This window comes from Mesocricetus auratus, unplaced genomic scaffold, assembly GCF_017639785.1.
Source record: "Mesocricetus auratus isolate SY011 unplaced genomic scaffold, BCM_Maur_2.0 Super-Scaffold_2245, whole genome shotgun sequence".
NCBI lineage: Eukaryota > Metazoa > Chordata > Mammalia > Rodentia > Cricetidae > Mesocricetus > Mesocricetus auratus.
The window spans coordinates 2,014,079-2,032,293 of NW_024429180.1; the positions used below are offsets into that span (position 1 = coordinate 2,014,079).

Consider the following 18,215-nt stretch of genomic DNA (forward strand, 5'->3'; position numbering starts at 1 on the left):
GGGCCACATGCACCCGCATGGCTTTGTGTCCTCTGGACATACAAGTTTATGGCTGAGGGAGCCCCTATCTTGGCCCTACATTTACAGGGGGGAAATGGCCTCAATGGCGAACAGTTTAAGCAGGAAGATAAAGGGGAGCATGAAACGGTCTTGTGTTCCATGCATCGGTTTTTCTTTTAATTGCCAGTAACTGCTGGCCTCAAGCATTCCACCCAGAAGAGAGCTCTCAGGGTCACTATATGGGCAGAGCCTTTGGGGGGGAGGCAGTGGCTCCCCCAGGGACCAGTTTTGAAAGTCTATTTGTTTTTTTAGAAGCTATCTTTTGTAAGGTAATGTAATACCTAACATTTTCAATGCCATCTTTGTCATTTGCCTGATTACCCATAAAAGTGGTGAAACATCGATTTCCATATCATTCTTCGAACACTTAGTTAGCTGTGGTGTTCCACTGTGAGAATGGATAGTATTAGCAATATTTGCTAATAAATGGGGAGGATGGGGAGAGTATATACGAACCAGCATACCTGTTTAATTGAGGACTTCTCCCCACCCAGGAAACAATAAACCCATATTTATAACACATTAATAGACAACAGTAAAATCATGAGCTTAGACTCCAAAGGAAGAAAGTTTATTTATTTTAGAATAACTGGTCAGTAAGGCACGAGGGGAGGGTGGGAGTCGTGACTAACATGAGCTATAAATGAAACAAGGCCCAGATCCGGCATGCTAGCAAGCTACCCTGGGTGCTGTGGCTTGTCTTTAAGAAACCCACTGTATCCGTTCAGCCCGCCTGAGGAGGGCTTCATTTAACAGATCATTTTTCCTTGATGGATGTGGCAAGCGTAACAATGTTGTGGGCCTGCTTCAGTAATGGCATGTCGATCATACTTCCCCGGAAAGTAAAGGCTCCCTGGAAAACAGAATACAAACTTCCTGAAAGAATGCTCTAAAATTATAGGCTTCTTTTCTTGCGCACACTCTCGTACCACAAGAACATTTCAGATCCCACCTGAGTTATACTGACTCTCCTGCCCGACTTTTGAGAAAAACCAGAACAAATTGCAGGGGGAAAGATTTCTTTTTATCCTCCTACAGAGTCGGGGAAGGGGGAGGAAAGAAATCCTTCAGCATTTTAACAGAGAGGGGGGGGAAAAACACATCAGACGCAAAAATACGGCAAACTGTTCATTTCGCTCTTTAAAAAAAAATCAAACGGGAAAACAACTGTGGGAGAAAAATTTAAACACTTCCGTATTTCATTTTGAAAGGTTGTGTGGGACTTGGGAACAGTCCTGTGCTCTGGCAAGTGATTATTGTTTATAAAAAGCATATTATCAGCAGCTTAATCAGTGCTCCCTTCTTGTCAGACATAGGGAAGGTGTTGCTCCAGGGTGATGAGAACATGTGAAATCAACCATAGTGAACAAAGAGAGATCATGACACTAGGCACACAACTCAATGACAAAGCGGTCACTCACTGATTGCCAACCGGACTAGGAGGCGTCTCTACCTCCCCAAACCTCTGTGTACCCCCATCTTGCGGATTCTTCACTTTTCAAACCTGCAAACACCCTCTCAGTGTGGCGTGTGATGTGAACCCTATTCCGGGTTGGGACACTGGGATCTACGGTCTTCCAAAGTCATGTGGCTGGGAAGGGTGAGAGTTGTAGGTGACGACTTCAGACCTTCACTGGAATCAAAAGGACCACCGATGCCTTTAGCCTTTTCCTTCCTTTCTATCGTAGGCTGCCCTTCAATTCAAAGCAATCCCCCTGCTTCAGTCTTCGAAGTGTTAGAATTACAGGGGTGTGCTGCCATATCTGGTTTCATGTACTTTCAATCTTCGGGTTTTTTTTGGTTTTGTTTTGTTTTTTGAGACAGTGTCTCATTTGCTGTGTAGACGGGGCTTGGACTTGCTGTGTAGACTGAGCTGGCTTTGGGCTCATTAGAGTTCTGCCTGCCTTTGCCTCCTGAGCACTGGGATTAAAGGCCTGTGCTACTATGCCTGATTTTTCAATAGGTTTTTAAGAAATTATTCATCTCTGAAATACTAGAGATGAAACTCAGACCCTTCTAGTCAATGGTTCTGAGCCACAGCAGTCCAATCCAACCCCCCCCCCCCCCCTCTGCAGTCCAATCGAACCCTCTCTCAGTCTCTCTGTCTCTCTTGCTCTTTGAGACAGGGTTTCTCAGTTCCAGGCTGGCCTGGAACTCTCAGAGATCCGCCTGCCTCTGCCTTCGGAGTGCTGGGATTAAAGGCTGCCGACCCTAATCACTTCTTCCTCCTTCCTTTCACCTGCGGTCAAGAATGTTCCAAGAGAGACAGCAGGTGCTCCTGGAGCTCTGAAGATGGGTGGAGCCAGCCTAGCCCTTGAAGGTTCATTCCCTATTTCATAAGCCAGAGTATAGCTTGCCAGGGCTTCTAGGATGGGCACGCTGGGAGCTACCGTGAGGGTTATGTGACAGGCACAAAGGGTGTACTTGTAGGACGGAAATAATTGAACTCTTGGCAGTAGCTTCAGATTTTACCTTTCAGTAGAGGGAGATTTAAAAGCCTACGCAACGGGAGATTTTTCCAGGAATTCCTGACCCTCTTAGCAGCCTTAGAACTGATGAATATATTAGTCACACCTGTGTGACCTGAAATCCTATATTTGGGTCACTTTTCTGACCTGTCTTTTACCAATTCATACCCTTTGGCCCGCTCCATACAGGCTAGAGCTAATCTGGATCATCTAAGGACCATGATGAATTTTATGAATCTGGTTGGGGTGGTTTCCCCCGGGTTAGAATTCCACAGAGATCAGGGTGTGGGTCCCGTGCTGTTTTACGAGGCAATCCTCTAGTTTTCCCATTGGAGCAAATGAGGACACACAAAGGCCTCTCGGTTAACCGCCCGCATAGTGGATTACGGGCCCCGTAAAACAGTGCATCTGCCCTTCCCGGGTTTAACTAACAGGCTGGGGAGAGAGAGAGAGAGGGTGAGCGTAGATAAACACGAAACAAAACAAACAGAAGAATGATGAACAGCCCCCAACCCCCGCCATGAAAAGTGATGCCTTTGGGTTCAGACCATGTCTCCTGAAAGCACTTTGCCTTCCAGGAGCACACCAGAGATGAGAAACACTTCCAGCTGCCTGTCAAGACCTGGACACAGAGAAAGAGCATTTTGTGGGTGCAGATCTGGCTTGGTTCCCTTTGTTGTATCAGAGAACAACAAGTGGCATCCCTGTTGTTCTCTTCCCTTTATCTCTACAAGTCAAGGACCTGGCAAGCATATCTGTGTACCTGCATACGTCCATTCATAAACGCCTGTTGTTGTTGCTGTATGTCGTTGTCTTTTTGTGCATGGATTTATCTGGGCAACCTGAACAGTCAGGTGGTCAGGCTTCTGTCTTAGAAAAGGTGACTTGTCAAAAAGCGACTTGGATTTTTGGTGACAGTCTGAAGATGAGGGAGGTGCTTCTGTTTCTCTGACCGATGCTCTTTTGGATAATGGATAATCCCAACTCAAAAGACTGCAAGGGAACTATCTACCAGCCTGAAGATTCAGGCTGTAATTGTTTGGATCTAGGTGCCTTTGAGGAGCTAGAGAGCTGCCTGCTCCTGTGGTGAAGAGCACCGACTGCTCCTGCTGAGGACAGGCTGAGATTCCCATTACCCACTCCGTGGTTCACCGCCCCTGGAACTCTAGATTCAGGGTACCCGACAACTTCTTGTCTCTGTGGGTACCGAATGCACATGACATTGTCCGGGTCTCTAGCTCCAGCAACTTCCTGTCTCTGTAGGTACTTCCTGCTCACGACTCACACACATACACGGAGGCAGACATTCTTACACATAGAAGTAAATAAATCTTTTTAAAATGCTTTTAAACAATACTGTGCTTGTGACCAAATACGTTAAGGCCCATGCTGACAAAATAATAATAGCTGTGATTCTTTTTTGAACAGTTGCTAATCCCAGAACCGCTTTTACATACTCTGCTCCATGAATACAGCTCCCCTTTGCCCCAATCCCGGCTACCCTGCTCCCCACATACCACCACATTCCAAACCTCTGTTCCCGTGGCTTTTATCCATATTCATCCTTATAGCTTAAGAATCTGCCTGGTGGGGCTGGAGAGAAGACTCAAACGTTAAGAGCACTGACTGCTCTTCCAGAGGTCCTGAGTTCAATTCCCAGCAACCACATAGTGGCTCACAACCATCTGTAATGAGATCTGGTGCCCTCTTCTGACCTGCAGGAATACATGGAGGCAGGATGTTGTACACATAATAATAAATAAATCTAAAACAAACAAACAAAACCCAACAGAATCTGCCTGGTGCAAGTCCATAGCTTACTAGGGCAGAATGGGAACAAAACATGTTTGCTCCTAAAGATTCATTTTAAATTACAAATATGTGTCCATTTGTGTGTGAGCATGTGCACAGCAGTACAGGTGCCCATGGAACTCAGAAGACAGTGTTGGAGCCGTTTGATTTAGAGTCACAGGCGGCTGTGAACTGCCTGGTGTGGGTGCTGGGACCCAGAACTCAGGCCCATGGCAAGAACAGTGCATTCTCTTAACCAGTGAGCCACCTCTCTAGCCTCAAAACACATTTATCTGACTCAAATCCTGTGTGTTCTTAAAAGCTTTTGGATTGAAAAAAGAAACAAACAAACAAAAAATGTGCTAAGCATGTTCCATGATTAGCTGAATCGGACTCTCACGCAAATAAGCAGTCTGACTTAGCTGTGTTATTTGTGTTGGAGGGGGTGTGTTAAATTGCAGTTTCCAAGCTCAGTCCTACGGGGTTAGATGCAGAAAGCCTGGAGGTTGGCCAGGAATTGTGCCATGATCCCAATGCACACTTGAGTTCGTGACCTTGTGTTTTTTTGCTGCTCTCCGAGTCGAAGTGGCCAAGTTGTAAGTCCAAGCTCACAAGTGGAAAGCCACTTGAGCCCCTGTGACCTCACGGTGCTTAGTAATGGACTCTTCTCAGGCTAGTCCTTAGTTACCGATCATCCGTCCATTGTGGATAGAACAGCCTGTGCCCGGCCCTGGGTAACCGTTTAGGACAGGAGAGTGGGTAAGGCTCCACCCTACGCTCTAAGAGCTTCCCAGTTGTGGGAGCAGACAAGGAAGAAAAGCTGCTGATGCCTCCAAACTGAATCTGTGGGTCTGTAGCGGCTTTTCCCCAGTGGGCACCTTCCTCAGAGACAGGATGCTCAGTTCCATAGATGTGAGGCTATGCACTCAGCACACGTCACACACATCGAATGACAGTTGCCCTATGGCTCAAGCCCTGCAGGCTTTCATTCTACAGGGGACCAGTTGTGTTGCCTGCCATTGTAGATCCCTGGCCAATGTCTCGGCACTTACTGCATATAGGTCTGTGACAGAGCTTCCAGAAGCGGGGGCTGACATCATGGCTGAGTTCCTGCCATCTGTACAGGGGGCAGATTTTGTGACACTAAAGTCATCCCTAACGACGAAAGTCACCAAGGGCTTGGGGATGTAGTGGCTCAGGAGTACAGCACGAGCCTAGCCTACCGGAGGCCCTGAGTTTGGTCCCCAGCACCAACCACAAGCCAACGATGGTTCAGGGTGGCCCTGGAGTTACATAAAGCTCTTGAGGAGAACGCGAATGGGTGTCTTCTTGGGGAAGCGGTGAGCTGGGAAGAGTGATCATGTCTATGGATAGTGGTCAGTTTCTGTCACTTAGCACCTGCAGTTTATTTGCTTATTATGTATACGATGTTCTGTCCGCATGTCTGCCTGCAGGCCAGAAGAGGAAGCCAGATCTCATTATGGATGGTTGTAAGCCACATACCCATCTCAAACGATGCTATCTTTCCCCAGTTCCCTTTGCTTTCAGATACGCTGTTGAACATTCACAGTGTCCCTTGGCACACGCAGATGGGGGTGTTGCTGTTGGCATTTGCCCCTTCAGGTGACAGACAACCACTCCAACATTGTACTGGGGCCTTTTGCTCAGGCTACTGTCTCCAGGGAATTCCTATTATCTTTCTCTAAGGATATTTTTACCTTAGAGACACACAGCGGTCGGAGGATGACTCTCAGGAGTCAGTCCCCTCCATCCTGTGGATCCCAGGGATCAAACTCAAGATATCAGGCTTGGGAGCAGGTGCCTTGACCCACGGGGCCTGTGTGGCTGATCTATATTTCTTGTCAGGGTTGGCCATTGTCAAGTTTCCAGATCAGATGTTGGCTGGGCCTGTGTCTGATCAGGCCAACCCTGGGAGTTCCTAAAGTGCTCTCTACATACATTTCTGAGACAGAGTCTTCCCTCAATTTAGAGCTTGCTGACTCAGCTAGGAAGACTGGTTAGCAAACCTCAGGAGCCCCCATCTCCTCGGCACCGGGATTATAGGGGCACCACTATACCCAGCTTTCACGAAGTGGATGCTGGGGGGTCTAGCCTTGGACCTCGTGCTTGCACAGCAGGCACATGACCGACTCACACATTTATCCAATAGTCACTCCTTTCTTTCCTGTCCCTCAGCCTGTTCCGCTGGCAGAATTCTTGGACAATTTGGTTGGGATGTCTGTTTTATGATGGGAGTTTGGGTGCTGCGGCGGCTGTTCAGCTGGTAGGCAGCGATCTCACTAAGAGATCTGCGGGGCGGGAAGTGGTGTGGTTTCGTCACTACGCCACTCCACTACGTGCGTGCGCGTGCGCAATGGGCTTGTTATCCCGCTCCAGCCCTCCCTTAACTGCCTTGTTGGATTCTAAGACCTGGCTGGCCCCCAGCTCCTCCCTCCTCACCTGGGCACCTCACCTCTGCCGCATGCTCTATTATCCTTTTTTCCTGTCCCTAAGAATCTCCTCCTGATGCTTCAACATACCTCAAGAAGCTGTCCCAGTGGAGTCAGGCACATTCAGCCTCCTCGGTCACCCCCTTGTCATTTCTGGTTTCTGGCGGCCTTTTTTTTTTTCTTCTTCTTCTTTCTTTCACTACGCTGGGAGAACCTCTAGGCTGAGATGAGGTACCTAGGAACCCGGGACCCCCCAAACCACGCCCCTAGAAGATGCTCCCTGCAGGCTGACCTGACAAAGAAGGAAGACACTAAGGAAAGGCTGAAGCTTATGACTCAGTGATAGAATACTGAGGTCGCATTTGAAGAGTATAGCACTGGAGGGGAGGGAGAGGGGAGGAACAATAGGGGTTTAATGGGAATGAGGAGAAACTCAAGTTCTACTGGTTGTGGCTGGGCCTTCATTTCATTTTATTCCTTTGTTTTGGACAACAGGGAGGGCCTGCAGTTGCTGGAGCAAAAATCTCGCTACCTGTACATGACGGCTGGGTCCGTAAACCACTCTGACTCATGCACTGAGGGTCCATTCCAATTGTTCTCAGGGTCCTGAAATCTGTCTTCCCACCCTGTCATACTCCGTGGGACCCTGGTTCTCCTCTGGTCCTTTACTCTTCGCCGTAGTCAGAGCCCACGACACGCTTGGTATATTAGGTGGGGGATTGGCTGCAGCAGGGAATAACAGTGGCTGTGACCCTGACCTCGTGTGGCTTCTTTTACCTAATGCTGGAAACGGCACTGAATGACCGACCACCCACGGGAACGATAGCATACAAAGGGGAGCACATTCAGCAGGGAAGCTTGTAAAAATCTGTTGATTCTTCGGCGAGTACACTTAAGTAACAATTATGAGGATGTGGTGGGCGCATAACCAGAGCTGGGTTACTGATGGGACAGCAGAAGACGGAGTTAGACACTGTCTGCAAGTGTCTTTCTGTACCCTCCGTCATTCCCAGGCCTGGTAACATTTGTTGACTAGCCGGCAAACACCCAGGTCTCCAGTAGGACGTAATGGTTGGCCTCACAAAACTGCAACGTTGAGTTGAGGTGAGGCTAACCAGCCTCAACGATTTGACCGTCCAAGGGAAATCGGCTATGTCACAGGTGTGGTACTGAAGGGTCAAGGAAATCAGAGAGAGAAGGTTCCATCAAAAATGGGGGCCAGTTCAAGCAGGAGAGAGACTGGAGGGACGGGTGGGTTTGGTAGTTTTGTTTTTTGTTTGTTTCTGTTTTGTTGAGACAGGGTTTCTTGGTGTAGCCCTAGCTGTCCTGGAACTCACTCTGTAGACCAGACAGTCCTCAAACTCACAGAGACTCCTCTGCCCTCTGCCCTCTGGCCTCTGGCCTCTGGCCTCTAGCCTCTGCCTCTGCCTCTGCCTCTGCCTCTGCCTCTGCCTCTGTGATGGGACTAAAGGGGTGCACCACTAACTCTTGTTAGGAACAGGTGTTTTGTTTTGGTTTGTTTTTTGGTTTTGAGAGTATATCTCTGTATAGCTTTGGAGCCTGCCTGGGAACCACTCTATAGACCAGACTGGCCTCCAACTCACAGAGATCCTGAGTGCTGGGATTAAAGGCCTGCGCCGCCACCACCCAGAAGAACAGGTGTCTTTTAAAAAAAAAGAAAAAGTCACGTTTAGAAGGTCGGGCCGTCAGACGGAGGTGTGCAGGGATTTGGAGAAACGGCAGACCATACATGCAGAAGCAGGTGTGGGGTCAGAATTCTCTGTTTCATAATAGTCCTGCGTCTCTGATCACCCGAGACCCCTCGGGTAAGGCAAATGAAAGGTCCCAGGGACCACAGATCCTGTAACACCAGCTCTTGAAAGAGCACAGTGTGGGATACAAGGCCTCCTTGTTGATCTATGGCTTCCTTAGGCTCCGAAGATTGGGGCCAAAGGCCTAAATTAAAGTGGTGGGGAAAACCAGGCTATGTCTGATAACTTCCTGGCTGACGGGCTTGTCTGGGACAAAGCACCGTATCCTGCAGGTGATGTGTTCTGATGATGCTCTGTCTTGGCTGCCTGTGTCACTAATACCTACTCTTCCTGGGACCCTGGGGAGGAGGGTAAGTCCCTTTTTCTTTCTTTGAGACCCCCTTCCCCAATCAGGAACCTAACCACTGGAAAACTAAGGGTTGGCCCAGCCAGCCCCAACCACAGCCCTGTTGCTGAACAGGACCCTCAGGGAATAGGCTCCCTAGTTTTTGGCCCCCTGGCTAGCACTAGGAAATGGATAGGGCTCTCCCTTCCAGAGGAAATAAGAAGATTCCCTTAGTGACTACATTCGTAACCATACCACATGTTCAAATGAACTGCAGCCCCCGGCAAATCCCACAGTCTTAGTTTCCAAACTGAAACCTGGAGGAGGGCATATTATTACAAAGATCCACTACCAAAAAAGATTTCGCTGTTGTTGCTGGTGGTGATTTAGGAGTTTGAACCCAGGAACCACAGAAGCTAAGCATGTGTTCTTCCCCAAGAGTGTTCACTTTGATCGTCCTTTTTTTTTTTTTTTGTCTTTTTGAGACAGGGTTTCTCTGTGTAGCCTTGGCTGTCCTAGAACTCTCTCTATATATAGACCAGGCTGGCCTCCAACTCACAGACATCCACCTGCCTCTGCCTCCTAAGTGCTGGGATTGAAGTCGTGTGTCACCAGACCAGGTTGATGGTAATTTTATACTTTCATAGACTGTTTTCTGTACTTGACACAGTCTTGCTATGTATACCAGGTTGCCCTGGAATTCACTATATAGCCCAGACTGACCTGGAATTTACTATATGGCACAGGTTAGCCTCAGACTCAGGACAAACTTCTGCTTCAGCTTCCTCAATGCTGTTTTCAAAGTAATTTCTCATTTGTAGTGTGATGAAGGCATCATTTCAAGTATTTATTTATCTTGGTTTTTTGAGACAGGGTTTCTCTGTGTAGCTCTGGCTGTCTTGGAACTCACTCTGTTGTCTAGGCTGGTCTCGAACTCACAGAGATCCATCTGCCTCTGCCTCTGCCTCCCAAGTGCTGGGATTAAAGGCATGTGCCACCACCATCTAGTTCAAGTTTTTATTTTAATTTAAAAATGTCCTCATTATTTTGAGTGCATACATTCATGTATGCGTGCGCGTGCGCGCGCGCGCGTGTGTGTGTGTGTGTGTGTGTGTGTGTGTGTGTACATATAGAATCTATGTGGAGGTCCCAGAGAACTTTCTGTAGCTGTTTCCTTCCACCACAGGTGTTGGGGGTCACATTGGCATTTGTTTTTTTCTGTTGAACCTCATTTCAGCTTTACAGATGCAAAACAAAACCTGGGCTTGAGTGTTAGCTACATGTTTTAGGAAACATGTGAAAAGAAGAAAAGAATAAAGTTAGAATGTAAGGCTTTCCTCCGAGTCCCAAACTCTGGTCCCTCGTCAGTGAACCCCAGACTCTGGCCCCCTACTCAGCGAACTCCAAAGTGTACCTGATAAGTGTAGCACCTACCTAAACCAATAGGGAAAAGTTAAAAACATACGTTTATTTTGCATACTGTAAATTTAAAACCTTAATTTTTAAAGACTAGTTTATCTGTACTGTCACTTCCGAGATATTATTACTTAAGATGAAGCTGAGAATACTAAAAATAAATGGTAGGCAGAAGCTATATCAAAATGCAATTTCAACAGCTAAATTTGGAAAAACTGAACTTCACTATGCCTGCATTGTGAGTTTTTCCACTCAAAGATTTCTACTGTTAAGTACTGCAACAGAAACACTGAAACGCAACTGCATGTGAGTCACATTTTAAGTCTTTATAAGAACCATAACAATTTGCCAGAAGGAATTAAAGAAGGGGGGGAGGCATTTGATGCTTACATACTTCTTTGTTTAATAATGTATATTTCAAAAACCATCACATGGCCAGGGTGTTGGTGGTGCACGCCTTTAATCCCAGCACTTGGGAGGCAGATGCAGGTAGATCTCCGCATCGACCACCAGCGTGGTCTATAAAGGAGTTTCGGGACAGCCATGGCCACACAGGGAAGTAAATAAGTACCTGTCATGAAAATATTAAAAGGGTATTCACTGGAGGCTTGGGAAATAAGAGAACACGGCCCTTTCTGTTTTTATTTTATGGGCATTGGCGTTTTGCCTGCAAGTACATCCGTGTAAGGGTGTCAAATTGCTTGCAGCTGTATTTCCGACCAGTCGTGGGCCATCGTAGCAGGTGCTGGGAACTGAACTCAGGTCCTCTGGCAGGGCAGCCAGGGCTCTTAACTGCTGAGCCATCTCCCCAGCCCCCAGCTTTTTTTTTTTAACACTTCACATTGCAATAATTTGCCGGATACTTTAATAGTTGAGAGAGAGAGAGAGAGAGAGAGAGAGAGAGAGAGAGAGAGAGAGAGAGAGAGAGAGAGAGAGAGAGAGAGTTAATGTCTCTCAAGGTGAAATTCGGGGGAAGCCCAGCTGAAGAGATCCAGCATAGCAGTTAGCACTGACCTGTCCTTCACACCATGGTTGGAATTCAGACAGGAGGCATTCCACCCAGCCTTTGAAAGGCAAGCCTTGTAAATGAGTGTAACGGATCTGAAAGGAGTAGGGAGGCAGGTGGGGAGTGGGTGGTAATCTACTGAGTCCCCGAGGAAGATCCATCAGCTCCTGAGGACCTACCCAAGCTCAGAGGGGCTGTAACGTCCATCTCCCACAGTTCTCCAAGTTAAAGCCTGGAGAAGGCTCTCCTAGCCATTCCATTCCTCCCCTATGCTTTCTCTACAGTCCAGGGCTTTTAAAACTCATAGTACAGAGCCATTCATGTGCAACGGAACTCGGGCTTGTGTGTGGTCTCTATGCCCCTCTAGTAAGGCCTGGCCTGAGAAGGGTCCTGGGCACATGCACCAGAGTCCCTCTAGGGCAATCACCCAAACAGAGAGAGAGAATGACCCATGTCATGCTCTCTCTAGTAATTCCACTAGTAATGCTTAGTCTGCTGTTGTCACAGGTAAAAAGTTCCTGATTTCCTGGGGTTCCCCCTCTAAGGCCACCTGTTGTAGAGGTTTGGGCCATATCTGTACTTGAATCCGCATCTTGAAGCATGATCCCCCCCCACAAGTACAGGTACCACGCCAGACTCCCCTTTTCATCTCAACCTTGCCCATAATGTTGTGAAGATTAAAGACAGCACACGATGACCTTACGGGTTCTCTGTCAGTAAGAACTGTTAGTTGGGTGTCACCACTGCTCCGGAATCACCACCTCCATGGTTGCAGGTCAACCACTGCCACCTCTACTCTGATTGCTATTGAACCACCAGAGTCACAGTTACCATGATCATGGCTATCACACAGCTACTTGTGTTATTACTGATAGTGCTAGTCAAAGAGACTTTTACAAAAACATTCTTAAGACTTGTTCGGATGGGGCACGGGAGTGCCACCATGTACACAGGGAGGTCAGAGCACAGTTCTCAGGGGTCGGTTCTCTCCTTCCACTGTGTGTGTCCCCCAAGGGTTGGATGCAGCCTGACTACTGGAGGCAAAAACCTTTACCCATCGAGCTGTCTGTCTCCCTGGCCTGATCAAAGATAGTTAACTATGTTTGTCATCAAAAGCTCCCATAAGGAGTGGAGAGCACCTGACCTGGGTTGGGTTTCAGAATGGCATTAATGGGTTGAGAGACATCAGTGTTGGTAATAAGAGTAAGAGGCAGGCAGATGCCTGTTGGACTCCCTGTCCCCTGTAAATCCCCCCACACACACAGTTTTTAAACATAGCTGTCTCTTTAACTCTTTTTTTTTTTTTTGTCTCTTTAACTCTTTAAGAAACTAGATTCAGGGCTTGGAGAGACAGCTCAGAGGTTAAGAGCGCTGGCTGCTCTTCCAGAGGACCTGGGTTCAATTCCCGCCCAGCACCCACATGGCAGCTCACAATTGTCTCTTCTGGTGTGCAGACATAGAAGCAGATGAATTATCCACACACATAAAATAAATAAACAAATAGATCTTTAGGAAAAAAAAAAACCTACATGCAGGAGTGCTAGATATTTGACAGAGCATCAGCTGGAAGACAAACAGAATTTAGAAAGGTGGAGAAAATGCTCACCAAATGGCCAGAATCGGACGATGACAAATGGTCAAAACGGGGCCAATTCCAAGAATGCAGAGGGGGAACAGACAGAGGACGAATGGACGGACAGTGCTCGCATTCATTTTGTAAAGAAGAAACTCAAAGTTACTTAGTTCTCACTCTACACAGAAGACAAAACAAAGCAAAAATCTACATGTCATCCTCGTCAAGACCAACTCGTGACTTCATTGAAAGAGTTAGAAATCAGAGGAGAAGCCACACATGTGAGACATGAAATACGAGGAAAAACCAAGGGAGACCAGGGAAGGGCGAATACCACACCGACACTGCAGACCTAGAGCCTAAAGGGGGCAAATGAGCGAGGAGCAGAACAATCCTTCCTGGCCCCGTGTATCCTTGCTGGGAGTGACGGAACTCAGCTTAGGGTGGCAGGAGGCTTTCCCAGCCTTACTCTAACCCTTTCCGGTCTACCTTGAGCCTGTGCAGTAGGGTTTGGGTTTAGAGGGAACTGAACCAATCAAAAGCCCTTGGGGGCAGGGTGGATGGACAAGGTCAAGACAGGATTGGAAGAAAGGGGCGGAGCCATGTGGGATCCCTAGCAGGGAGGGTAGGGCCAACCTGGAGTCCGTTTCTCTCTTCCTTGTTTGGTTCTTGCTCAAGAACAGAAGACATAAGCTGGAGAGTTAAGCTCAGCAGTTAAGAGCACTAGCTACCCTTCCCCAGGACCTGCATTCAATTCCCAGCACCCCACATCCATGTGGTGGCCCCACAGCCACCATCTATAATAGGACCTGATGCTTTCTTCTGGCGTGCAAGAAGACAGCCTACATAAAATATAAATAAAAGTTAAAAAAAAAAAAGATCAGAAGACACCTATCTGTTAAGTCTGTAAGTCTGAACTAGCCCTATCCACGTTTCGATTAAAATGGGAATCCTTTTAAGACTCTATCTGAAAGGAGATGGTTCAGTGGGTGAGGTCTTTACTGAACTGAATCCAGATCCCTAGCACCCGTGTAAAAGGTGGGTGCTGTGGGCTGTGGTACATGGCTGTATTCCCCGGTGCTGGGGAGATGGGGCTGGGAGGACCTTGGGGTGGGGGTGGGGGGCGGGGGAGGGTGTCTGCCGCCGGCTAGTCTAGCAAAATGGCAAGTTACAGGCTCAGTGAGAAAAATGCCTCTCAGAAAACAAGGTTGAGAATGAAAGCTGCCTGATGATGCTGACCTCTGACCTCTACACACTAACGTGCGCACCAGTACAATACACCCCCCCGACACACGCGGGTATACACCCCCCACACGCTCATACACCCTTCACACGCTCACCAGATCTGCCATTTCTGTGAGTACTCACTGTTGCCTAGCAGAAACCATATTTGTACTATCCTATTTAAGAACGGTGGTCACAGTTTTATAACCACCTTGAACGTGAATGATTTCCAAACTTTTTGGGGGGGGGGGTGTCAGGTCTGACTATATGATTATTGTAAAAAGCTTTCAGATGGGGAAATATAACTACAGAGTAAAGCTGTTCTGGTTATACTATCTTTAAGAATTGGCTCTAATGAATCATACGAAAGATGGAGCCAGTAATTTAAAAAGTTACCAGACAACCTATGAAAAAACCGAAAATGAAAACCAAAACAAATAAATCAAAATCGTGTCCCTTAGTGCTGGACTGGCCATTTGCCTCTAAAAACAAGGCTGGTTTGAGAGCAGCATGGGGGGAGTTCCACTACCAAGCTTTAAATGCGTCTTCCTTTTTTTTTTTAATTGCAACTTAGTGTGTATCAAATTTGTCATAAAGTTGCCATTGGCACACTCAGATTTCCTAAGAGCTGGGCTTTTTGGAGTCAATACTGAAGCAGATAGCTCTGAAAACTCTACAGGAACTTGGTACACAAAGGGGGGAAAAATGGTTACCAGGCATCGCAGAATTCTGTTTCTGTCCCATCTTTCATTTTCACCCAGATTCACTGTTGTTCGGAAATAGACGGGGAAAGGCTGTGGGTGGTGGGATGGGTGGCTGGGCGGGGATGGGGACACACTGTTATCTATTAGTGGCTCAATTCTTTCGGCTGACAAAGACAACAAGCAAATCTTCAGACGGTCTATTTGATCTGTGTGAAAGAGAGACAGTGGGCTTTCTGGCACTTGAACAAGAAGGAGCAGTATTTTCAGCTGGAGAGATTTCTCCCGAGTTCTCTCAGGGAGCCTTTTTTGGGAGAGCCATCTGGGATGGAACAGTGTTTCTTTTGTAAAGGTTCACATTTGGAAACCTGAAGGTGTGGAGCTTCGATACCTACAAAATCCCTTGCTTTCCGTTGTTGGAAGGGGACGATTTAGTGTAGCTGGCGGCTTTGGGGATGAAAAGGAACCGACTTCTCCTTTCTGCTTTAATAAGAGATTTCTTGTAATTGATATCCCCCAATAGGAAGTGTTTGTGAATGTCAGCTCATTAGTCTGCACTATTGCTCCTTCATGAGTGAACCAGGAATGCTCCAGTCACATGTGATATTTACAATCCTTATGTCCCTACTGACCTTGCCTTTGACCTTTATAATTGATAATGGGACCTAGATCTTGAACGAAAGTCCCCCTTCCCTTGGTGCTTAGTCAGCTCGTGACACTGTGAGAATGAAAACTGCTAAAAATGTCTAACCAACATGCTGTACTCAGGGCAATGATGGGATTAAGTGGGGGGGGGGGGGGTTGCCTGCAAAACTGAATAAAACTCAGGTTTGCAGCAAGCAGGATACTGCAAAAATAGGTCTATTCTACCCAAGGACCCCCCCCAAAAAACTCATGGCAAACACCATGCATTTATTTGCTAGTCCTCCACACTTCTCCACCCTCTTATGTTAAGATTTCATTTGGTTCAGTATATGTGCTCTGGCAGTACATACACTAAAACTGTGAAAGACACAGAGGAGATGAACGTTGCCCTTGCACAACGTTGACATGCAAATTCCTGAAGCAGTCCACAGCTTTACAAGTTGAATTTTTTTTTTTCCTTTGGTCAGTTATCTTTTTTAAAAAGCAATGAGCTGTTTCCTCGAGCTGTCATTTTTTTTTTTTTTTTGGCCTGATAAGCAAGGAAGGAGAAGAAAGACCTAGCAGCAGCGTCGTAACATAGGTGTAAAAGATACACAGGGTCAAACGTGCTTTTATGCCTTGCATTAATACATATGCTACAAGCACTTAATGCTGTGTCATTCACAGTTAATCCCAACAGTAACTAATGACTTGAAAAGCTTCCATTTGTAATTACCCAGTTTTCCCATTATATAAAATTCTTAGTGGATTAAAAATCAAGAAAGCTGTGTTTCTTCATTAAACTAACACTAAACCCAGCTCTGAGCGGGAGAATTTCCATGTATCCTAAAAATTACCACTATGAAAAAATTATTGATTATATATATATGGTTCCCTTGCTTTTGTTTGTATTATCAGGAGGGCTCTGTGGGGTGAAACTGGTTCCTTCCACATATCTGTCTAACACTAACAGACTAGATCCAGGGCTAAGCATCATTATTTTTCTAAGGTAAATTGTTTTCCCCACGTTCTCATGCCGGATGCATTAGACTCCATTTCCTTGGAACTTCTAACAGAAGAGAACCCTGAGTGATCAAAGCCTGAGCCCCAACAAACTCACCTGGCCAGGACATAGACTTCCCATGATTGTTGTCAGTTAGAGACAGGAAGAAAAAGTAGGACTTTCACTACTATCGTTTATCACCTTAGGAAACATAAATAGCCCAGCATTAACTGCCAGCTTCAGCCACGCTTCGGTTTCCAAGCAGAAAGGATGTAATTGAAGACGGGAGTAGGAGAAAAGGCAAGGCTACATCACATTGCCTTCTTGAACCGTTTCTACTTAAAGGAATTAATTAAATGAAATTTTCATCAGACGAAAGGGACAAGGCCTCAGGGAAATTCATGAGCACCTCACCAGGATGCAAGCCATCCATTTCCCGTGCTGGGGAGTCATCTGTGCTTTGGACAAAATATGCGGGGGGGGGGGTTCGTATTTTTAATAACTGGCACACACTTGAACTAAAACAGATTAGATGTTTGTTGGAGGTGATACTTCCTACAACTGAGCTCTCATTTATATAAGATCTCTGCCAAAATAGAGCCCACACTATTTTAAACCGCAAGACCCCATCAAGATCCAGAGGCACCTACCTGCAGTCTCAGTATTTGAGGCCAGCCAGTTTATAGGCACAGTGAAAGAATCATGCTAACTGGATAAAATAACCATATGTCCCTACTGGAGGCTCCATTACTTTAGTCATTTAAACCTTGCTGGACAAAAAGCACCGGGACCATTTGCTGTAGGAAACAAACCTCCACAAAGTGGACAGGGAAGAAATGACCTAATAGGTAATGCCCTCTGCTCCAATTTCTATGGTTCCGTGTTAAGAAAAGCTGGAGCCTGCCACACTGTTGTGAAAGCTTATGCCCCAATTACACCCCAACAAGAGGGCCACTTCTTATTTAGAGAATGAAAAGGAAAAAAAAAAGCCCAGAACGTTAACATTTACATCGCCATTATCAAAGTCTTGGGCAATTTTCCCTAAGGAATAATATTTTCAAGATATAATGGAAAAGGGGGGCTTGTAGTCTTCATTCAGGAACTTAAATGTCAGGAAAGGGGTGTTTCTGCTCTGACTTTTCAGTTTGGGAGCTGGTAAAATGGAGGATAACCATTCCCATGGGCTTGCAAGGCCAAGTATCAGCCTTCACCGTAATTCAGGTGAAAACAGTGTGCCTGGTTCATCCAGGCAGAACCAGCCCACCCGGGGACCTGTCTGCCATCTTAAGGGAAACTGAGACATGCTGCCTCAGTTTCCTGTTTCAATAAGTGGTTATCACATGTACATGGTCAGCTGACATAAGACAGAACTGAGGGAAAAGGTACACGCGCACACACACACACATGTGTGTGTGTGGGGGAGCAGAGATGGATGGAGATGTTTGTGTCAATGAAAGTGCACATCTTTCCTTTCTATGTAAATACATTTATTTACAGGCAAGCTTCATTTTGGGTCAAAATATGTAAACAGACATAAAATACAATGCCAACTTCAAATTATTTTTCTGTGAAAAGCAGAACATTTTAGATGGCCACCACTGACAGAAAACAAAAAAAAAATGTCATTTATCATAAAATTGGTGTGATGTCCAAGTGGGATTGTTCCTATGTAGATCTTCTGGCTTTGTATATTAAGCGTGAATCTGTACAAATGTCAGTCTGTGTGTATGTGTGTGTGTGTGTGTGTGTGTGTTTGGAGGGGAGGGTGGGGCTATGCTTGTTCATGGTTGAGAGCAGATATC

At 46.5% G+C, this 18,215-nt stretch overlaps 1 protein-coding gene and 1 non-coding gene across 5 annotated transcripts in view; one reads left to right on the top strand and one right to left on the bottom strand.

The window, feature by feature from the left end:
* Positions 1-615: 615 nt before the first annotated feature.
* The window catches only part of Clybl (citramalyl-CoA lyase), a 226,801-nt gene continuing 209,201 nt past the window's right edge, over positions 616-18,215 (bottom strand). For all 4 annotated transcript variants that reach the window (XM_040742043.1, XM_040742076.1, XM_040742119.1 and 1 more), the window contains one exon: positions 616-913. In XM_040742043.1, coding sequence (XP_040597977.1) covers positions 818-913 — 96 coding nt within the window. In that variant the 3' untranslated portion in view covers positions 616-817. The remainder of the gene's footprint in view (positions 914-18,215) is intronic.
* On the top strand, positions 15,763-15,866 carry LOC121138793. Its single transcript, XR_005875655.1, has one exon. It is a non-coding gene; the product is annotated as a U6 spliceosomal RNA (small nuclear RNA).